We start from the raw sequence: 24,243 nt of genomic DNA, 5'->3' as shown, positions 1-24,243 counted from the left end.
TATTCCGAACACTCCAAATGGTACGTGTTCATAGGTGAACAAGCTGATGGAAGTATGACCGAAATGGAGTCACGAGATGTCACGTTCTTGGAGAACGATTTTCCTAGTAGAGGTGAGATTGATAAGGACTTTCAATTATATGAGATGGAAGATCCTAATAACACACCCACTGATATTGTAGAGGGAAATGAAGATTTACCTCAACACATAAGACCTAGTGGGAGTGTTGCATCGCCTGATGAATTGAATTCAAGAGAAATTTAATTGCGTAAAAGTAATCGTAAAAGTATTCCCCGTCGTCGTTTTGAGATTGAAGGGGAAGCATTTATGATTGCTCAAAATGACGATGCCGAACCTAAGACTATTCAAGAGGCTATCTCATCCTCTGACAAGGAAGAATGGAGAAAAGCTTTGGAAGATGAGATGGAGTCAATGAGAGCAAACCATGTCTGGGACTTGATTGATCTACCACCCAATCGTAAGGCCATTGGAAACAAATGGGTCTTCAAGATTAAGCGAAGGGCGGATGGATCCATTGAAAAGTATAAGGCCCGCCTTGTGGTAAAAGGTTATACTCAACAAGAGGGTATAGATTATGAGGAAACTTTTTCACTAGCTATAAGGTTTGCCTCAATACGCCTTATTCTAGCCATCGTTGCACATTTGGACCTAGAATTACATCAAATAGATGTAAAGACGGTATTTCTCAATGGAGAATTAGATGAGGAAATCTATATGAAACAACCAATAGGTTTCATAGCTAAATGTCAAGAGTATAAAGTTTGCAAGCTTTATCGCTCAATATATGGCCTTAAGCAATCATCTAGACAGTGGTATCTTCGTTTTCATCGAGCAATAATAACTTTTGGTTTTACGATGATTGAAGAAGACCACTGTGTATATGTCAAGCGGTCCAAAGATAAATTTGTGATTTTAACACTTTATGTGGACGATATTCTGTTAACTGGAAATGACAAGGTTTTGGTTATCACCATAAAAGAATGGTTGTCCTCCAATTTTGAGATGAAGGACATGGGAGAAGCTGCTTATATATTGGGAGTTAAGATCGAAAGAGATCAATCGAGGAAACTCCTTACTTTATCACAAGAGTCTTATATTATGAAAATTCTTGAGCGTTTCAATATGCAGCATTGTAATCCCATAGATACCCCTGTCATGCAAGGTGAAGGCCTAAATACTCTCTAGAAAAAAATTAAAGTGATGGAAACTGTTTCTTACGCTAGTGCGATCGGAAGTTTGATGTATGCTATGATGTGTACTCGACCCGACATATGCTATGTCGTGGGATTGGTGAGCCGATATCAATCAAATCCCGATCAAGTACACTGGAAAACAGTGAAGAGGATCCTGAGATACTTGAAGGGCACTATGGACTATCGACTTTGTTATCAAGGGAATGATTTACGCCTATTAAGCTATTCAAATGCCGATTGGGGTGGAGACTTGGATGAGCGTAAATCAACTTCTGGATATGCGTTCTTGCTCAATGGAGGTGCGATTTCTTGGAATAGCAAGAAACAGACATGCACGGCCTTGTCTACGATAGAGGTAGAATTTATTGCATGTTCTGCCGTAGTGCAAGAAGCAGTATAGCTAAAACGTTTCTTGGAAAATTTAGCCACTGTCACTGAAGTTCCAAGACCGGTGACAGTTTATTGCGATAGTCAAGCAGCCATTGCCTATATGAAAGATCCCAAATATCATGGAAGGACAAAGCACATTGACATAAAGAATAACTTTATCAGAGATATTATAGCGCAGAAAGAAGTGATTCTGCAATACATTTCAACTAATAGAATGGTTGCTGATCCATTTACGAAGGCCATTCCTAGAGACATATTCTTGACCCACTAGGATTGCGTAGAATGTGATATCTGTTATTGTAGAGAATCATTGGTTTATGTATTTGTGGACAGATGTATTGTACTTGTTTATTTATTAGTGATTTGATGTTTTATCAATAAGTACAAATCCACTATGAGACTAGCACAAACACACATGTATTATTGAAAAGTATGTCAGCAGGCAATGATTGGCTCTCTCACACGAGCAATCACCTCAAGTGCTTTAGATAGCACATTGAGATGAGATGTTATGTATAAATAAAAGCTGAAGAGCAAGTCTGGTACATAAAATATGTCGCCTTGATTGGAGTCAAGATGAGGTCTGTGATTTGTTTATAACAAGACCGAATATGATATTCCCACAATCATGTATGCTTGAAAGATACCGGATGCGAGTACTTAATTGGGCGCTATAGAAAGCAAGTTGATATAGCACTCGGGCTAAACATGAGTACGTGAGAAGCACGTGACTATATTTAGGCTAAGATCTGTATAGTGGATATATTTGATAAATGATATACGCTCTTATAGAAAGAGTAATCCACTATAGCATGTAATTCATACTACATGTGCATTATACGACCGACAATCAAAGGTGAGTAATATTATCCCTATTTACTCATTGTGTGAGCCCTTGAGGTAATTTATAATTTACCTCAATTTTTGTGCCCTATGTTACTTCTGACTATGTTCTCGAAGTGAAAGATCAATGTTGTTACTTTAGCATGTTACGGGCAGTCATGAATAGATATGGCCTATGGGACGTGTCTAGGAAAGCAGTTGTTCTGAAATTGAGAGAGACATGAGTGCGAAGGAAGACTATTGTTGTTTTACATCTATCACATGTATTTACTGGTCGACCAATTATATCGCCCTATGTGGTTGCGGATGTAATTGTAAATACATGGTATTTTTTAGAATAGTCAAGTATATTTAGGGGTGAGCATGGTCCGGGTTGGTCCGGGCCACCCCCTAACCCTAGGACCACCCGTACAGTGTCGGTCAATTTTTTGGACCGAGGACCGACCCTATTGAGCCTGGGACCAAGGACCGGACCGACCCAATGGGTTCGGTCCGGTTCTGTGGTCAACCCGGATCGATCGATAATTTTTTCGTCTTATTTTTTATACTTCCTAAAAAAGCAAACCTACAAATTCAAATTACACATCCATCAACAATACAATATTGTGCAACTAAACTATAAAATACCAATACATATTTAGCAAATTTAAGATGACACAATAATAGAAATTTCGTATCCGCTAACCGCTCATCGAGATATGGGACAAGATGGAAAGTTCTTGTAATCATCTATTTTTAATATTTATAACACCATATGCAAAAGCGTTTTCCTGATCATGTAGAGTCTACTCAACCAAAAAAATGAGCTTCGCACCACTTTCACATTGGACTCATGAACAAGCATCCTCATCATATCGTCGGAGGTCTTGTTGCACATTTCCGATTTTGGAATCAATAGCCTTGAAGGCATTGTTCTGTGCTAACAGAGTTTCTGATTGCCAATTTAGGACGGCCTCAGCAGCAGAGGTTTTTTTCTGTCTCCCATGTTCATCCACATCAGTGGGAGTAGGAACTTTAGGAACATGGCGGTATCTGCTATGAGGATCAATAAACTCTTCCGTAGCAGGGAACGAGAGTTTTGATCCTTCCTTGACAAGGGGAGGAAAATCAGTCTCTTGGAACATGGCTATTGAAGAAGTGGATGGTGCTTCTGATGGAACTTCAAGTGGGTAGGAATGTTTCTTAGCCCACTTAAGGATTGGCTTATAGAATGGGGAGAGAACTTGCTTTTTCCGAGGAGGTGATGGAGGTGGTATTTTTGGTGGATCTGGTAAGGCTTGAGATATAGTACTGGGCTCTGGTGATGGAGGTGGTGCATAAGAAACCATGAATTGGTATTTATCACATTCACCAAGAGTATCAACGGAGGAATCTCCGTCCAGTACCTTTGGAAAATTTTATCTTTTGGCCTTTTCGTTGAGGTGGGGGTCTTGCAAAAGGATCTACCTCGTTGGGGATTTTGTACAAGAAGAACCTTTGGCAAAAAGGATCCCAAAAACAATGACCATGATTGTCTTTATAGTAATGAACAGGATGTCCATTACCATCAAAATGTTTGACATGTTTTTTTGGATCTGGCTCGGAAATAGACTGAGGGACACATGGTTCAATCATAAAGAGGGTTTGAAAGATAGAAGGACTTTCTTCTTTTTCCTTGCCAAATTTGATGGAAACAGTTCCATCTTTTTTTCTCACGAACTCAGATTCCGTAGACTGGAAAGGTTTGTTATGCTGATGTAGCTTTTCGTAGTTGGTAATCCAAGTCTCTAGAAGGAGCTTGGCCAACGTATCCTTTGGAATTTGTCTAGGAACATGGATACAGGATGCCTGATCATTCTACATGGAGATGAACAAGGCGTCTTCATTACCATTGTTGAAGTTAAGGTCGAGTGCATGGTTCTGCACTCGATAAACCATCTGGTAATGTAGTGTTGCAGCTACAGAGTCAGCAGTTTGAGGGGCTCCAGTAAGTTGGACTTGGACTTTCATAAAAGAAAGCGAGGATCCGAAAGAGCGATGTTGAAATTGGGATATAGTGTGACAAAGACTGTTCCTGCATTCAAAGTAGTTTGAACAGTACCAATGCAAGCATGCTGGTATTGTAAAAACCTGGTGTCTAGTAATGCTACTCTTGCCACCACTGGCAAACCTTTTCGACCGTGAAAAGTCAGAGCAAGACGTACAGCTCCATAATGGACATGAGTGTATCCCTGTTGAGCCCATTGTCTGGGAAATTCTGGAGGGATCTGGAGAGTAACAAAGTATTCCTTCTCTGTGGCAGGGATAGGATGCTGGTCGAATTTTGAGGACTGGACGTACTCTTTTACTTGCTTTGGAGTTTGGTGAATAAGCTGACGGATGGAGCGGATAGGTGAAAACGATGAGGTTGGCTTTGCAAAGGCGGAGTAGGGGTTCATGAGGAGAGTGGGTTTGAAATCTTAGTCTCATCGGAAGAGAGACTTCATAGAGGTAATCTATCTTTGAAGCATTAGAAACGCGGAACTCGGAAGGTGCGAGGATGAAGATGAAGGTGTAAGAGACACTTTGGTGCTTCGAGGATTTCGGTTCGTAGACATGATGAGAGGAAATCTTCTCAAAGACTTTGGATTCACCTGTCAAGCGCATGGAATGGGTAACATTAAAAACGAAACCTTGGCTCTGATACCATGAATGGACCTAGACTTAGAACCAGGGAGGAAGAGTAAATTTACTGCAAGTATGCATCCCACAGTGGGCGAACGACCCCGTTCAAGCCCTTAGGGACAACCTTTTAGCAGCAAACCACTCAGTCCTTTAGTTCAGAGCCTAGAGACACCCAGAGATGCCAGGATGGAACCGTTTCTAACCTACCCAAGCTGCATTTCTTGAAGGATCCTACCAGGCTGGAGAAGAAGAGAGAGTTTAGAAAACCATGGAGAGATTTTTACAAAGCACACACTTTTCTTCAGGGGACTCTGCCCAAAACATTACACCCTCCTTGCCTTATATAGGCAATAAGAGGTCACAAAGACACACAGGGACCTAGCTCACGGGTCCGGGAACAACAGGGGCACCGAAAGGGAATTATTTGCACACTATGAACAGAAACCGTACTGTGAACAGTACATTCCCTAGCCTAGTGCTACAGTAAAAGTGAACAGTGGTTTGCTACAGTGAAAATGTACGGACTTAACGGTCTCGTCCATCACGAGCATTGTAGCTACACACTGAGTCATCCGAGCTGCCTCCTAGGAGATGTGCTTCATACTTCTGTTCAAGGGCTTCAAGGTCTTGGTGAGAGGATCTGGTTCAATCTTCGTGATGAGGATGCTTGTTCATGAGCCCAATGTGATGCTTCTTCTTCAGCCCAGTTTGTATTTTCATCTTCCTAAAGGTTAGGAATTCTCGGCTGGGGCCAGTTGGATGGATCTGCATAGAAAGATGTGTCCATGCTTTGGAATTGTTCATAGGGATCCTGGGACAGAGGTCCTCCAAAGCGTGCATAGGGGTCCTGAGTGGACTGGACGATGTCATCTTCGCTTGTCATTTCAGGCTCTTGGGACGATGAGGCTTGTCTGTATTCTTCGAGTGCTTCCTTAGCTTCTAGTGTTAGGTCATAATGATCCCATGTGGTGGGTGCATTATTCCATATTTCTTCGGGAATGGTCTTGTTTTCCTGGCACAGGATTCGTTGGAGTTCTCGATATTCATTTTCGCGAGTCGAACGGATCTAGGATAAGATCTGTAAATCCAAGCTTCTCGATTGTTCAAATTAGGTTTATAGGATGTGGTTCCTATTTCTAGTGGTGCATCGAGAATACTGCCATTATTTCTGCAGAAATTCCAAGGACGTCGAAAAAACAGGATGGTGTGGACTTCGGAGTTTGGCGTAGTCGTTCTCAGTTCTCTTTCTAAGTCTTGTTTCCAACATGTAGGATGGTAGAACCAATTTAGAAATTCTAAAAGGTTTCTATCACATTCCTTTTCAACGTTTCTTCCGAGCGCAGAATATCCTTGTGAGGTTAGCAACGAATCTCCAGTTGGGATTTCAAAGGCTATCGAGATACTTATTGGTTAAGTACCATAATAACATTTTGAGCTGTTCGTGGAAATCATCTTCCTTCCGGATAAGAGGATGAATGAATGGATAATTAATATTTAACCCGAAAGGATAAAGAATCGAACCTCCATTGAATCTGAATAGGTCTGTATGGCATCGCCACATGAGGTTTTCCAGGTTCTCAGCAAGACTGTTGTTCTGGATCGCTGAATAATCTCCTGGGGATATTTCCAGCTCTGCGAATCTTTGATGTTCTCAATCTTGTATTTTACTCCATGGTTGAGCATATGGAAAGCAGGCCGTTTAATGTACATGTTGATCTCGGCTGGTGCCTTTGGCCTTGATAAGAAGTCAGCAAGTACATTTTTCTTTCCAGGAATATGCTTTGTTTCAAAGGAGTATTTTGAAAACCATTCAGCCCATCTAAGCAGTTGGGAATTTGGAATCTGTTTTTGTTTAAACTTGGTCATCTGAGGGAAAGATGCCATGTCTAATTCCACCAGGAAGTGGTGGCCGATGAGATGAAATTCAAATTTTTTGATCCCATTTTTGACTGCTAGGATCTCTTTGAAAGTGGAGTGGTAATGCATTTCAGCTTGAGAAAACTTCCCACTTTTATGGGCACATAGGAGTCTCTTACCATCAATTTCTTCAAAGAGAACAGCCGCCCAGTATTCATCACTGGCGTCAGTTTGGAGAATTCTCTTTCCTGTTGATGGTATTTGTAATGGTGGGAGATTCTGCATAATCTTTTGAGTTCAAGAATCGCTTTAGTCGAGCTTTTCCCCAGGTGGGGAATTTTTCTTTAGCATGGATTGCAAAGGAATCGAAGCTTTGCGATATTTGGGACAAACACCCCGAGATAGTTAATTATCCCAAGGAATTGCTGGACTTGCTTTGTTGTGAAGTTATCTGAGGAAACTTCAGTAATTCTTGGGCGATATGTGACCCGGGTAGTATGTTCCTTTGTTAAGGTGCATACCAAGAAATTCAATTTCCGTCTGGGCAATATTCATCTTTCTTTGTGAAAGCATAATGCCATGTTTTCTTACGATTTCTGCAAACTGCTCAAGGAGTTGGCAGTGTGACTGTTCATCAGGACTGTAGAGCAGAATATCGTCAATGTATACGGCTGCACTTGCTAGAATTGGTTGGAAGATGCGGCACATGGCCTTTTGGAAAAGGGATGGTGCTACCTTTAGACCGAAAGGAAGAACTTTCCATTGGAAGTGCTGGTTTGAAGACAGATCCACTTGACTAGCAAATCACCGTAGCAACTGCAGTACTACTTTACTCTTCAAAAACTTCTACCATTTGACACAAATTGAAAAGCAAAGTGCAGCTGAAATTCATTAGTAAAAAACAATTAAATCATAAAAAGTTCAAAATACTTAATATAAATCATGACTGTATAACTTCACATCTTGTTAATTCACTTGAATTTCTAAACACTTGAAAACAAAACAAACGACACATAATTAATACTTAACAAAAATTTTAAATTAAAATTACTATTAGTGCTATTGATAGAATATCTCAATATAATATAATATAATAGACATTTTACTTAGGTTTGAATATATAAAAGAATTATAAATAATATAATATAATATACAAGGTTGGTCCAGGGTTGGACCGACCCAAAACTCTTAGGACCGAGGACCAACCCGTACGGTGTTGGTCCTGGGAATTTCAAGACCAGGGCCGACCCGGTCCCCTTTGGAAGCTGGACCGGGGCCGGCGAGGTTGGGCAGTCGAGTCGGTCTAGGGTCGACCCTAAACCGCTGCTCACCCCTAAGTATAACCTTTAAGGGATATGTATACTTGAACTAATGTAACAAAATATGTTTGGGGCACTGTGAAACATCGATTGTTTATTTCTTGTAGGGTTGTAGCCATTATGTTATCCCTAACAGGTGCATAATTTGAGCTCCCAAGTACAGGTGTACTCACTGGTCGCATGGCTTATTTGCTAGTATGAATTATTTTGTAAAGTTGATGAATGTTGAATGCCTTATATTCTTGATAGAGCGCTATCAAGCCCATCATGTCCGAGTGGGAGATGTAGTACTTTAGCTGGTACGTCCATGATGGGGTGCGATTGGAACACACCGTTTCGTTTTGATGCGTTACAATGGAAAGACACTAATGGAGGGGTATGAAGGGAGACGTATAAAAGCCTCCCAAACACAACCGTTGGATTGGTTGGCAAACATACGCACCAAAATTTCTCTCCCTCTCCATCGAAAAAGAAGGCGGCATTCCATTTCAGTTTTGCAAGAACAATCGGCATTTACGCCGTGGAAATCGGGTGCTTTCCTTGTGATTGCATTCAGACTAACGTGAGGAAGTGTTGTTCGTGATTTCATCGGCAATTCAACGTTCGTTCTGGGGCTATTTGTTGTTTGCGCATTGGAATCAGGTAAATCGTCTTCCGTCGACTTGAATTCCAACACTATTTAATCAATTCAAGTTGGAAATTGCTAACTGGATATCGGAGATCTTACGTGATATGGATAATGCTGACGCAAACTTTTTTTCGTGATTTTTTTAATTATTTTCTTTTTTTACTTTTCTCTGTTTCTTTCCCTTCTCTTTTTGCCGGTGGCCAACAAAGGCAATGGTCAGCAAGGGTTGGCCTCGTCACTATGAGGGAGGGTGGGCTTCATCAGGCCTTGCTTGGATGAGGGCGAGTGTCGACAAGGCCACCCTAGCCTATGTGAGGATTGGCCTCCCCAAGTGTCCCTTGTCAATGCTCACCCTCATCCTCACCCAAGCAAGGCCAGTCGTCACTGACCATGAGCAAAAATAAAAAAGGAAAAGAAAAAATAAAAGTTATTTAAAAATGTTAGTGTCAACATTTGTCATGTCACATAGGGCGATTGGAGTTCACTTTGACAATTTCTGGCCTAAGTAATATGTTCATTTTGAGTTTTCTTCCTTTTTTGGCCTTTTTCACTTTGAGTAAAATGTAGACCAAGTATGAGGGAATATATTCGATTTCATCCATTTTCCCCTCACATGGAAACAAAAGGTGCTTTCATTTTTGCAGAAAGCGATGCTATGAATCACCATGAAAATGGGAAATTCAATTATTCTCTTCACGCGATATTCTCAATAGTTCTTACAAGGTCACGTCTTTCGAGAGTATTCTCTCCTAAGTGGGAAAGAAAAATTTTATACCTATGAGCGAGGGAATCCTTTGGGGAAAGGTAGACTCACTCTCACTTTTTAGGAAGTGGCTATCGTGGGGTAAGCAGATATAATAACCTCTCGTGCCTAAGGTGAGAGAGTGGAATATGCAAGAGTTCCTAGTATGTTGACATGTGCTTTGCGTGATATTTTTCAATTGACGTGTCACCCTTGCACCCCTAGTTAAAAGATATCATGCTTTGCACAGCTACAAATCACTATAAAAATGGGAGATTCTGTTATTCTCTTCATATGGTACTCTCGATATCCATTGTGATATAACTTGACTGAAGGCACGTGTACTTTCTCCATCCATATTACTAAACCATAAAAAACAAAGTAAACAAAGGCATTTATAAATTTCGACCCAAAAAAAGGTATTTAAATACACATAGATGAGGATAAGGATAAGCATGATTCCGTGATGGAATCGAAAACCGGAGAGATTATAAAGTATGTAGAGTGGGTTTCAAGTACCAATAATTGAAAATTGGTTCTAGTGGACAATTTTTAGGTTTCGGGTACTTGAAACTTAGAACCCGAAGCAAGTCTTTGTATTTTTCTTATTATATATCTTCACACAATTCAATGATATTTCATGGCATTTGATGATGGCTGTGTAGTTTGAAACAACTAATTTGAGCTTTCATTTCTAATGATATGCATGACCAAGATTTTTAATTTGTTAATGTTTCATGGCAACAAACAGTGGTTATTAAATGCAATGATCATTGTAATCATTAAATTCATAATATAAGTGGAACATGAATAAACCCAAGAGTTGACCCTAATATTGGTGGTAGGCTAGGTTCTATGTTTTAAAGTATGCTTGTAAGTTCCAAATTCCAAAATTTTGGGAACCAATTCTCACAAATAAGTTTGAAGTTTCAAGTAGAACCTAGACCGATAGTAGAATTGCTTATCCCTACACGTAGGTCATGAACACGATGTGAAAAGAAAAAAGCAAATAATTGTTTTGTTGTATTTATCATTGGCTAAGAGAGCCGTTGTGCTTTTAACTCCCGTCCTTATGATTATAACTCGAGGTAGCACCGTCACTCGATATCAAATATCTTCAAATTTTTAGAATTTCATATTATGTTCCAAACGATTCACGTGCTTCCTCCCGAAATTTGGAAAATCAAAACTGGCGAGCATTTGGCCGAAGTTTTGGAATTACGCGCGTGCTGATGGATACTGTAATTTGTAAATTGAATTAGAAGAGAAAATAAATTTAGTCGAGAATGCTAATTAGAAAGTAAAAGAAAAAGAGGAGAACAAATTTACAAAATTTGCGAGGCATTATGCATTTGAGTGGACCTCCTGCTTTGCTCTCACTGCTCAGCCATGGCGATGGCGAAATCGCTCTCCCTTCCCCCCAAATCCCTCCTCTTCCTCCGCCCCTTCGTGTCTCCCGCCGTCGTCGCTCTCTCGTCGTTCCCGTCGTCTTCATTTCCCTCCGCGCCGGCCCATTTCTTCTCCACCGCATCCACCCCCTACCCTTTCTAGTACGACCTCATCATCAACTGTCCGACCCAGTCCTCGCTTGCCAGGACCCGCCCTCGACTTGGGGGCCTCTAAATTATGTGGGGTAAGGTTTCGGATACTAATAATTGGAATATCCATGACTAGAATATTTACTTTATTAATATTTCATATTCTTAATGTGTTTAAATATGAGCCGTGGTGGGTAAATTATTGTAACAAATGGTGGTCATCAAATTCAATGATTCATTGTAATTTGTAACTGTTCAATTCATGATATAATGAAACATGGGTAGACCTTAAAAATGACCATCGGTACTTGTAGCAGGATAAGTTCTACGTTAGGTTTCATATTCCAAAGTTTTGGAAGCTGATTCGCATGAATAAGTGCCAAGTTACTATTGGAACCTAGACCAACACTAGAATTGCTTACTCTACACATAGGTCATGAACACGGTGTTAAAAAACGAAAGAGGAAAAATGCAAATGATTGCTTGTCATATTAATCATTGACTAAGATAGTTGTTGTGCTTTTAACTTCCGTCCTAGTCCTTATGATTATGACTCAAGATAGCACTATCACTTAGTGTTAAATATCTTTAGATTTTTAGAATTTCATATTATATCCTGACAAATAGAAAAACCCACTTTAATCTCTATCGTTGTCTCTTAAACCGAGGAAAATTCCAAACAATTCAAGCACTTGATCTTGAAAGTTGAAAAGTCAAAACTTGCAAGCCTTTAAGGAAAGTTTTGGAGTTAATGCGTGTGCCCATGGATATTGTAATTTGTGAATTGAAGATCTTTTTAGAAAAGAGGAAAAATTCAATTGACTAATTAGAAAGGAAAAAAGAAAGAAAAAGAAAAAGAGGAGAACAAATTTACAAAATTTACGTGGCATTATGCATTGGCGCACAAGAGAATATGCTTTTTAAATTTTCGCGATGGACAAAAAAGAAAAAAAGACCACTTCTCGATTTCGCCCCACCACAAGATCTTTCTGGGAGTTGCTACGAATGTCTCCGAGTCGTGCCAAAGAGCGATGTGGACGACAAACAGACTGCCGTAGGCCCGCACCCAACGATCCCCCCACTTGGAAAACTTCGTTTCCACAAAATAAAAAAAATATATCAAAAAAAAGTCTTGGTCCTGCAAAGTCGGACTTTTAAGCTGTGCATGATAAAATTTCTACTTCTCTATTTCTTTATTTCTCTGTTCCCGAAATATGTTTGAAACAAAAATTTATTTGATAACGCAATTTGATTTTTCATTTCGGACAGATTTCATTAGAAATTGATTAGAAAAATAAATCGGTTTAAAATTTTTAACTTACCGATTTCGAAATAAAAATTGAGAAATTAATTTCTAGTCATAAATCAATTTTTCAAACGCTTTGACACGTCCAATCTAAAATATCCATGACGTAGCCGACTGGTTCCCACTAAAAGATCAGAGAGAGAAAAAGGAAGGAGCATGTGGTGACGAGTTCTCCCTCTCTTCAGGTTCTTCGTTCTCTCTCTCTTTACCTCGCCGCTTCAGCATCCCCTGCCTTGTTATGTCGGGCGAGATAGAGAAATCAACGTCCTGTTCTTCATTACGATCATTACAAAGTGACAGAGAAAGCAATAGAGATTTCATTCATATGGTGTACTTGTTGAGTTATATGTCTGACTGTTCAAGAATTTAGGCGTTATCTGAAGAACAAAGGGGTTCATCTGGGAATCTTCGAAGGAGGAAGGGGGGATGGTACGATTCGCCCAACAACTTGGTACCGGATTCGGGCCAATGCTGAAATTACTCATGCGTGTGGCTTCCTCCACCTCGTGAAACAAAAAAACAAAAAAAAAAACAAAACACAAAAAAATAAATAATATCAATTTTAAAAATAAAAATAAAAAAAGTACGTCAGACAACGGAGGGCAGTTTCCTATATCGAGAAACCTTGCCATTTTTATTTTTATTTTGTTTTATTGCCTGTCGGACACCATTTTCTCATCAAAATGGACCCGGCTTGAAGGAAGGAAGGATTGGTCAGTGGTGTGTGGGCATCGGGGTCGCAAATTGCGCTAACTCAGGTAAAGAAAAAAAACAAGACGATTTTAATATTCGATGCACAAAAAAAATAAAATTACATCATCTATTTAAGTATCTAAAGATTAAATCACGTCATCTTAAGTGGCACCAAGATGAAACTTTTTGCATTGTTTGCTAACATGACTTGTTGGCATATTTCTTTTTTTTTTCTTTTTGCGAGCTTGTTGATGCATGTGACAATAAATGTGTAAAATATAAAAATAAATAAAATAAATTGGATATGCATGTCGAGTGGCTTAGATCCCCAAAACCATCGCGTCATCAGTGAATCGGATGCATTCTAAAATGAATGAAAAATAATAATAATAATATTCGTGTTTACTAGATAAGATACGAAATGAATTTCTGGGCTCCTTGTGCGTGGTCCATGCAAGGGTTGACGTTAATGGCTACCCCATAAACAAACTCCAAATTTGAATAGTCGCCCCCTCCGCATGTGGGCTTAGCTGTCGAAGCTATCTCTCACTTTACAAGTGAAAATTAATTAATGAATCGTCAATTAATTATGGTGAAATATTAAAATACGTGTAAAAATGGGAAGGCATGTCCGTGGACAGTGGCACAGCGCCTTGGTGGGAATAAAGGAGGAATAATTACCCTCCGTGTTTTCAGCACTTCTTAATCGCGAAGATACACTTTGTTCATTGACTTGTCAATTTAAATTTATGAGTTGAAGTGGAACGGGTCTTCGGGTCCACATCGCTATCCTTTGGACCACCATCGACCTGGTCACGACTGCGAATGCGAATGAATGCAAAGGGAGACAATAACTCCCGATATCATTTAATAATCAACGGTCTCCAAGCTTGCATCGCTGCCCTTTCGACCGCCGTTGACCGCCGCGGCCATGACTTGATCAACGAGAGTGCGAATGGGAATGATAACTTCGAGACCATTTAATAATCAACGTAAAGTTGTCCCTTTTTCCTTTAATTAAGAAAATAACAACGCTCCATGACTTTGTATATAACTACGCGACCAATAGGATGTTTTTGTTTAATAATGCCAAACTCGAAAAAGCGACTTTGGGTCTGTTTGTTTATGTTTCTTTTTTTTGTTTTAAAACAATTTTTCTGTATTTTTGTTCTTTTGTTCCCAGGAACAAAAAAAAAACACAAATAAGAAACACAAATTTTGTGTTTCTTATTTACGAAACAAATCTTAGAAACACTTTTGTATTTCTTCTTCTTATTTTCTTTCTTTTTTTTTTTCGCCGGTCGCCCGGCCTCGGCCATGGCCGGCGACCGGCCGACGAGGGCCGGGCCGCCTCGCCCGGATCCGACGAGGCCGAGCTCACCCTGCCAAGGCGAGGCCGACCTCGCGCCGGCCGGGCGAGCTCGATCTCGCCCAGATCCGGCGAGGCCGAGCTCGCCCGGGCCACGAGGCTCGGCCACCGCCGGTGACGCCGACTGGCGGTGGCTCGGCGAGGCCGACCTCGCGCACGGCTGGGCAAGCTAGATCTCGCCCAAATTTGGCAAGGCCGAGCCTCGCCGAGGGCGAGGTCGAGCCTTGCCGTGGTGGGCGAGGCCGCCGGCCAAAAGAAGAAAAAAAGAAAAAAAGGAAAAATAAGAAAAAAAAAAAAAATAGAATACAAATATTAAAAAATAAAAGAAATAAAAATTATACAAATTTACCAAACGTGTTTCTGTTTTATTTTTATTAAAACAAATTTACCAAACGCGTTTTTTGTCAAAAATTGTTTAGGAACAAACACTTTTTTTATTTCATTCTCCCAGAACAACGATTTTAAAACAAACACAAACAAACGCACCCTTTTTTGCGGGGGAGCTTTTCTTTTTCCCCACTTTTAATTTAATTTTTCATTTCTTTTGCCCCTTTTTGCACGCCACGAAAAAGAGGGAGGAGCCCGAAAGGGCGACATCGCAAAGTTCACGACTTTATAAAACAAATTCTAATTTTTATTTTATTTGATGATTTATAGAAAGAGCCAAAAAAGAAACTCTTCTTTTCTACGTAGCTTGTGGAGCTGGGAGGTCGGCCGCGGGAGGCGGCGAAACCGAAGAAACGGCTTTTTCGTTAATGATGTTTTAATTTTTCTTTTTTTGGGCAACCGTCCGAGGAGACACGTGGCACAAAACCAGGTCCTGGGCTCAGCACGGGGCAAAGTCCCAGCTCTTATGAATCTCTCTTACTTTCCTCGAAACAGCATTGGTGACGTTCGTTGTCGGGCGATGCCTTATGAATTTTTCTTCGCCAGCCGTGTTAGTTTGGCAATGCCGGCCGAGTTTCGGGACAATGAAGGCGAAAAACGTTAGGGATCATTAATGAGCTGCGAGAAGTCTCAAGCCTAATGAATTTTTTCCTAGTTTCCACTTTGTTTCCTATCCCTACATAAGAAATATCAGATGATATCGTTTATTATATATCACTTTGACATTATAAGTGTTGAACCTTTCTTCTCTTTATTTATAAACGGTTTGTGATGACTAATTACAGAGTATGAAATTCATATTTTCTCTAATGATCATCATTTCAAGTGACGTTGTCTTGATTTGTGCATATCGCAATAATTAATAGGTGACGAATGTTGGATAGTTCCGTCGAGTTAGAATATGAGCGATGCTATAAAAAAGATCTCTTTTATATATATATATTTGAAAATCCTTCACCATTTATTTTACCATCTTTTTTTTTTCTTGGAGAAAATAATTCCGAATCCCCCATTTGCCCCAAAAATAAGCGGAAATCCTACTTTATTACGAGGCCGGCCCTATTATTGTTGTCTCGGTCCAACTCCACCAAATTGATGAGCCTTCTGAAAAGAAGTCTAATAAAAAAATACCATAGTTCATGAGCAATTATTAAAACTACTTCGTGCAGATGACCGTCGGATCGGTTCCCCGCCCAAACCTTAGGAGCTTTCCGCGTGTTGGACGGATGATGAAGTAAAGGTCCCGACATATATCTTCGCGCACATCCCGGCTCACATGATCCAATGATTTAGAGCCGTATGATCATGTGAATCCCATGCGAGCAAGCTTCTTCGGATGATGACGTCGGGCCCGTCGAGAGTCAAATTTTCAAGTGCCGATAAAATGGTCCCCCTAATTCAATCAACCCACAGTCAAAAAAAAGAAGAAGAAGCGTTTTAGGTAAAAGCCATTGGCTCTTGTGCCATATAACTAAAAACAATTGTTGTTTAATCATATAAAATTTGTATTATTATGTAACTGAAAATAACTCAATTGTGATATATTAAAAACTCATTTTTCTTAACACAAAAGCATTAAAATTCACATTTGTCTTGTTTTGATTATATAGTGGACAATGACTGTGTTTGAACATTTCACTTCTCGACAAAAAGGAATTATCAATCATTTAACATCACGCGTCATTTCATTTTCATTTTGAATTTAACTCGCCTCTATAGATATTTTTATGAGTCCGAGCACAAAAAAAGAAAATGTATTTTGCTTTCCATTTTTGTGACATCGTTATTGCTATGCTATGGATTATGTTTCTTCTTCTTCTTCTCCTTTTTTTTTTGCAAGCAGTGTCATACTTTTGATTTGGAAGCTTTTAAAGGATAGGGTCTAATCAAGAAATAAATCAAAGCTTAAGAAAAATATGTTGCATCTATATCTAAAAGCAATAAATGCATTTCGACATTGACCAAAAGTCAACTGCAAAGAACAAAATAATAATATCGAGCAAATTCGACACGAACCACTTATTTCTGCGACAAAAATATGCAAAAAAGCACCAATAAAAATGGAGATAATTTTAGATATCGACGTGCTCGGTCAAATGAATGAAAAAAGATTCGAATTATATAAAACAAATAAACGTGTGGAGCTTTAAGTGAAAATTAGATCGAACGGCCAGATTAGCGACCAAGTCCGAGTTCATTTGACGACTGCACTCGTCGAATCAACTTGCTTTTTGTCTTTTGAGGACGTGAATTGAATCTAGTGGCCGGTATCATTGGAAATCACTCCTCATTTTTTTTTTTTTTTTGGTAAAGGAAATCACTCCTCATTTTCCTTTCGGTACACAAAAAAAATAAAATAAAATAAAAATAAAATAAAATAAAAAAACGGGGGAAAAATGGACTTTTTTTTTTTTTTTGGATGTTTTTTTTTTACGCTCTCCCTCCTCTATATGTACGTCCGAGCGTCACTGTGAAGGATTCAGAAGAGGGAAGGGAAACCACCAAACGGCTATAATTGGCGCTCTCTCTTCTCTCTCTTTCCCCTAAATCCCAACCCCCGGCAGACAGAATACAGAAAGACAGAGCGAGAGCGAGAGAGAGAGAGAAGGCAACAACCCCCTCCGACAAACCGTCGCCTTGTCCCGCATCGCGTCGTAGACTGACGATATCTGCAAAGACGTTTGTGGCCAGGTAATGCTTCTTCTTTTTCTCTCTCTCTCTCTCTCTCTCTCCCCCTTTTTCTTTCTCTTTCTCTTTTTCCACGTCCTTGGGAAAGAAGAAGAAAAAGTAGAAGAAGAAGAAAGAAGTGGGTTGTTATTATTTCCATCATCGGGATTGATTCTCTCGAAATTTCAGGGAAAATCTTTCCTACCTCTTCGTTGTTGTTTTTCTGAGTTCGGGGTGATGGAAAGTCCCATTTCTTTCTCTCTTTTTTTTTTTTTATCTTTGCAAGTATGGAGAATTATGGGACTGTGCCATATGTTGTTCTTGTGTATAACTTACCAGTTTTGTTTTTCTGTCAAAAAGATGAAATTTATTGAGCCCTAGAAATAGTATTGTCGATTAATGTCGTTTCGCCTTTGCGTATGTTTTCTTGCTTCGTGCTGGGGGAGACAATGAATTCCCCTTTTCAAGCAGAAAGAAAGGTGAGATTTTGCCCTTCTGGCGTCAGGTGACAATGTTGGGGAAGATAATCCATTTTCTCTTTCTTTTGGCCCTTAAAATCGGGCATAATCTTCTGTTTAAAATCTAGATTGTAAATTTTTTTTTTTTTGGGGTTCTGGAATCCTGCTGCTTCATTGCCTTTTTTTTATTATTATGGATTATTCATGGCGTGATCAATTTAAATATTAGAGAAGTTGCTCTTTGAATCCCATGATTATCTCCTGAATAGCCAACTTTCAGAATGTTTCGATGTCTTCGAGGTCTACTGAACCATTCACGGTTTTTCTTGATTTTCAAAAATTTGATGCTCATGTCGTTAGCCTTTGATACTTGGATATTCGGATTAGACGCCTTGGATCGCGATTTCTCTTTCGACTGGAAGATTGGTGTCTCAGTTTGTATTTCTGCCCCTGCATTTTGACTTGATATCTTAGAAAGTTTTGTCTTCTAATATGCAGCAGGCAACTCGTGCAGCTATGGGTATGTCGAGACTTCCCCGTGTTCTTCGACAGATAGATATGAAGAAACTCCTATTGCTGTTTGTTGTCATCCCAGTAGGAATTTTCGGCCTGTACTTGCATGGACAGAAGATTAGATATTTCTTTAGACCCCTATGGCAACCCCCTCCAAAGCCTTTTAATGTAATTCCGCATTATTATCATGAGAACGTGTCGATGGAAACTCTTTGCAAACTTCATGGATGGGGAATCCGTGAATTCCCGAGGCGGGTCTATGATGCGATTCTGTTCAACAATGAGGTTGAAATGCTGACAATTCGGTGGAAGGAATTGTATCCTTACGTGACACAGTTTGTACTCCTCGAGTCAAACTCAACATTTACTGGAAGACTCAAGAGGCTGATTTTTAAGGAAAATCGAGACAAGTTCAAGTTCGTTGAGCCTCGGCTGACTTATGGTATGATTGGAGGAAGGTTTAAGAAAGGAGAGAATCCATTTGTTGAGACCGCTTATCAGAGAGTCGCTCTAGAGCAGCTTCTGAGGCGTGTTGGCATTGAGGATGATGACTTGTTGATTATGTCAGACTTGGACGAGATACCTAGTGCACACACGATCAATCTTCTCAGGTGGTGTGATGACATCCCACCTAAACTTCATTTGCAGCTGAAGAATTATTTGTACTCTTTTGAGTTCTTTTATGATAACAAAAGCTGGAGAGCATCGGTCCACAGGTATCAATCTCGTAGTACGAGATATGCGCATTTTAGACAGAGTGATGACTTGTTGGCCGATTCAGGTTGGCATTGTAGCTTCTGCTTTCGCCGCATAAGTGAGTTCATATTCAAGATGAAAGCTTATGGCCACAGTGACCGGGTCCGATTTGCTCATTATTTAGACCCAACAAGGATTCAGGATATCATCTGCAAAGGGGCTGATTTATTTGACATGTTTCCTGAAGAACACACGTTTAGAGAGATAATCGCGAAGTTGGGGAACATCCCTCATTCTTACTCAGCTGTTCATCTTCCTGCCTATTTGTTAAATAATGCAGAGGAGTACAAATATTTGCTGCCAGGGAACTGCAAGAGAGAGAGTGGCTGAGTAAGGTGGCTTTTATTGGCATGTTTGGAAGGAGAAGATGCTTTGGCCACGAGAAAACAGCTCCCTGGGAAGACTGTCAATTACGATCTTGGAGATTTAATTCCAGCATCTCATGCACCTACTAAACCTTATGCGTCATTCTCTAGCGAGGCATTTGAAGAACTTGCATGTTCTTGAAACCTTGTGGATGGAGTCATTCTAGTTATTTTGGGACTCGAGTTCTTTGAGTGCCGGATTTGGGGCACATCGTGCTTTGGGGTTTTCGATACTGTTGTTGGAGGAGTTAGTTTGTCCTGACCCTTGTGAGATTGCATACCCACCTCTTGTGGGGATTGCTCGATCTCTCCGGTCTATAATATAGGGAAGTTCATTTTTCCCACCATTTTCTTTGCTGGGAATTTTGTTGTGTTAATCTAATCTAAATCTATTCATGTATCATCAGAGGACCTCCATCGAGCGGATGCAGATTAATTCTTTACATTCTTATTGCAGAGTAGGGTGTGCCTCATCTCCATTTCTCTTCTTGTTTCTTCATCCGGTGTCCCTGTACATGTTGTATTTAGTTTGATTTGACATGAGCCTTATGGTTGGATGACAGCCTGTTATTGGTTCAGTCCATGTGCAGCGTGGGTTGACTGTTAAACACTTATTCAAATGGTCGACACATATTTAGTGCAAGTTGCAAGCAAAAAAGAAAAAAGAAAAATCAAAGAGAGGACAAAATAAAATTGTCACTTCTGAGAAGTGAAAGTGAATGGAGGCACTGCCCGGGGGCACAGTTCATGTTGATGTCTTCTTTATGACGGAACTGTTCTGAACCTTTTATTTTCCCATAGATTAGTCAAATGCGACTATCGTTACCCGAGACACGTTCTTTCTTCCTTTTCGTCCTTTCTTCTCCTATGAAAACACTGAGACAGACATCTACCAATTTGAGCAATGGTTTCGTGTGGCTTTGCTAAGTTGCGGATGCATAAGAAGGGGATGGTCAAATGTGACTATCATTACCCGAATCTTTGTTCCTTTTCGTCCTTTCTTCTGCTACGAAAACACTGAGACAGACTTCTACCTACTTGAGCAATCGTTTTGTGTGGATTTGCTAAGTTGCCGATGGATAAGAAGGGGATGGTAAGCTTAAAATTGTGCCAATAGATTTGAGTTTTTAAAGAGTGTCCTTAAGCAAGGGGATTGGAATATGCCAGATTAGGGAGAACCGCTGGGGTCTGAGTAGTATCTTTGGACAACCTCAAGGTGTGCGAGTGGAGGTTTATGCCAAACGTGATCTCTAAGAATAAACTTGAGTTAATCATTGTGCGAAAACCACTTTAAAGTTCAAGATCCTCAATGGGGGCAAAACTATGCTTAGGCCGCTCATTAATCAAAGCAAGTAACATTGATTTGGATAGCTCAAATCACTGCTAGATCCAGTAATTGATAGTCCTCGGCATTTCAACTTTTTAAAGATCCCTGTTCCTCATTAAGGCTTGAGTCTGCCTAGTTTACCTTTCAATCTCATTATACTAACTTTGTTTCTTCTTTTTATTCCGATTCGACATTGCCAATCATTTTTGCTTCTGGGTTTGATCAACTTCAAAGTGATCTACAAGCACTCCGGTCCCAATCAAATGACGCGAGCTCAGTCCAATGCAAATTGACACAAGAAGAATATCCTACTATTCCTGGTTATCATTTGAGTATCTCCATGCACAGGACTGGATATGACACATGAGGCAAAGATGCCTTGGCTGACTCAGGACCACCAGCCCATTGACTTAGCTTTAGCTTTAGCTTATTATCACACCATGATTGCACGCTTCTCCAACTTGGAATTGCCCTTTTTCGAGAGGACATGGTGCATGGGGACGTCGAACTCAAACTATGGATAAAACGAAGTACCGCCTGGATTTCTTAAAACATATTCACTTGGATATTCTTATCTTTGATGCCCCCCCCCCAACCTCTGCCAACATCCAACCACTCAATCATTGATGAGCTATTTGTCTTTAACATGGGAAAGTACAAGAGAATAATTAATTTCTCAATCCAAAAATACTGATAGGTATATTCACCGACTTAGATGTGTAGCAGCCAGCAATTCTTGAGCCTTACTCTCATTCCTAAAGTTAGGGAGTGGCTCCAGTCGAGAATTAAAAGATTATTTGGAACTTAAGTCCAACTGTGCAAAAAGAAGATTTGTTTTTCCTATGCTAAACTAGAAGGTTTTGGGAGCTCATCCAAAATGGCTAAACTTGGCTCCAAAATGGCTATACGATCCCTTTCAACTTAAGCTCAAAATCACGGTGAAAACATACGGTAAAAACATCAACATTGCTAGAAGTACTGCATAAGTCTTCTCATGATGCCATGGGCAGGCTATGTTCATCACTATGAAATTAAATCCAGACATTATGCTCAATTTACAAGCAAAAATGCAAGAATAAATGAGGGATTCTCATGCTCGACTTCAGCAAACTATCTAAATCCTCAACAAAACTTCAATTCAATGTCGTTAGTCTAATTCATTAGCACCGATACCAGGAAAGTCTTCACCACCTTCGATGAAGAGACACGGTCTGCATGCAAAAGTTACTATTCTGCCTATCATGCTCAGTTCAAAAAATGGCGCATCGGCAGAGTTTAAGATAGCGTTGAATTATTTCCTTCGCCATAGCGCATGGATATTCATGAACACATTTTGCGGAATATCATCCAAAATGTAAATCCGATGTTCTTTACATTTACAGGGACCGAACAACAAAGAATTGCATCACCACAAACAGCCACACGACATCTTGTAGACACAAATTAAGAACATCAACCACCCGCTCGAAATAGCTCAAGGCACAATTTTAAGCTTACCATCCCCTTCTTATCCATCCCCAACTTAGCAAAACCACACGAAACGATTGTTCTTTTTCCTCCTTTCTTCTGCTATGAAAACACTGAGACAGGCTTCTACCTACTTGAGCAATCGTTTCGTGTGGTTTTGCTAAGCTGCGGATGGATAAGAAGGGGATGGTAAGCTTAAAATTGTGCCAATAGATTTGAGTTTTTAAAGGGTGTCCGGAGACTGGAATATGCCAGATTAGGTGGAACCGCTGGGGTCTGAGGAGTATCTTGGATAGCCCAAGGTGTGCGAGTGGAGGTTTATGCCAAATGTGATCTCTAAGGATAAACTTGAGTTAATCATTGTGCGAAAACCACTTTAAAGTTCAAGATCCTCATTGGGGGTGAAAACTACGCTGAGGCCAATTTTCATTAATCAAAGCAAGAAACATTGATTTGGATAGCTCAAATCACTACCAGCTCCGGTGATTGATAGTCCTTAGCATTTCAACCTTTTAAATATCCCCGTTCCTCATTAAGGCTAGAGGCTGCCTAGTTTACCTATCAATTTTATTATACTAAGAATGTGCTTGGTAACAATTTTGCTTCGGGAAATAATTTTTGATAAGAAATGATTTTTTTTAATTCTGTTCTTGAGAATAATTTCGGAGTAAAAGAACGCGTTTGGTAATTTCCCAAAATTTCTATTCTTGAGATAGAAATATGTTTGGTAGGATTTTTAGATTTTTTTTTATTTCTTTTAATTTTTTAATTCTTCTATTATATTTTCTTTTCTTTTTTTCCTTTTTTCTTTTTCTTTTTGGCTGGTGATCGGCTGGGTGAGATTCGGTGAGCTCGCTAGAGGTTGCACAGGCGAGGTCGAGGCTCGCCATGGCTCAAGATCTCCGGGGGCCGGTGATGCTCCAACGAGATCGCCGGCCCTCGTCTGGCTGGTCGCCGATGCCGGCCATGGCCAAGGCCGATGACCAGCCAAAAGGAAGAAGAAGACGAAGAAGAAGAAAAGAGAAGAAGAGAGGCGAAAGAAAAAAAATAGATTCTAGAAATTATTTTCGGAAATAAGAAACTACTTTTTTTCTATCTCTTGTTTCTGTTACAAACTTATTTCGAGAATAAAAAAAAATATTTTATTCTCAAAATAAAAGTTTTATCAAATAGGTTTTTATTATTTTTTCGTTCATAGGAACAAAAGAGCAGAAATAGTATTCCGGATAACAAAAATAAATTTTACTAAAGAGCCTAACTTTGTTTTTTTTTTTTTTTTCTTTTGTATTCCCGATTGGACACACACCGCCATCATCATTTTTGCTTCTGGGTTTGATCAACTTCAAGGTGACCTACACACACTCCGTTCCCAATCAAATGACGCGAGCTCAGTCCAATGCAAAATGACACAAGAAGAATATCCTACTATTCCTGATCATCATTACAATATCTCCATGCACAAGACAGGAGGGATATGACACATGAGGCAAAGATGCCTAGGCTGACTCCGTACCACAACCCATTGACTTAGCTTTAGCTTATTATCACACCATGATTATAGAAAAATTATCCAAAAATTTTTAAACCTATTACAATTTTGTTAATTCAATAAAAAACTTTTCAATTTTACCAATTGAATCATAAATCTTTTTACTTTTTGTCAATTGAGTTTATCCGACCAATTTTAATTGGAATTTGCCAACATAAACGCCGGTACTAACGTGGACAAAATTTTTAAAATTTTAATTTTTTTTTGAATTT

General features: G+C 39.7%; 1 protein-coding gene across 3 annotated transcripts; it reads left to right on the top strand.

The window, feature by feature from the left end:
* The first annotated feature begins 17,391 nt into the window (after positions 1-17,391).
* On the top strand, positions 17,392-20,161 carry LOC104423908. 3 transcript variants are annotated; one of them, XM_018864061.2, is made up of 2 exons: positions 17,392-17,620; positions 18,556-20,161. In XM_018864061.2, the coding sequence occupies exon 2, from the start codon at positions 18,571-18,573 to the stop codon at positions 19,651-19,653; it is 1,083 nt and encodes a 360-aa protein (XP_018719606.2). In that variant the 5' UTR covers positions 17,392-17,620; positions 18,556-18,570; the 3' UTR covers positions 19,654-20,161. The 3 variants fall into 3 exon arrangements, with proteins under 3 accessions (XP_018719606.2, XP_018719605.2, XP_018719604.2); XM_018864060.2 differs by having other exon boundaries at positions 18,553-20,161; XM_018864059.2 differs by lacking the exon at positions 17,392-17,620 and having other exon boundaries at positions 18,547-20,161.
* Positions 20,162-24,243: the final 4,082 nt, after the last annotated feature.

The sequence above is a fragment of the Eucalyptus grandis genome, chromosome 10 (genome assembly GCF_016545825.1).
Source record: "Eucalyptus grandis isolate ANBG69807.140 chromosome 10, ASM1654582v1, whole genome shotgun sequence".
Lineage (NCBI taxonomy): Eukaryota > Viridiplantae > Streptophyta > Magnoliopsida > Myrtales > Myrtaceae > Eucalyptus > Eucalyptus grandis.
Note: the sequence above shows the minus strand (reverse complement) of the source record. Positions and strands in the feature narration are given on the sequence as shown.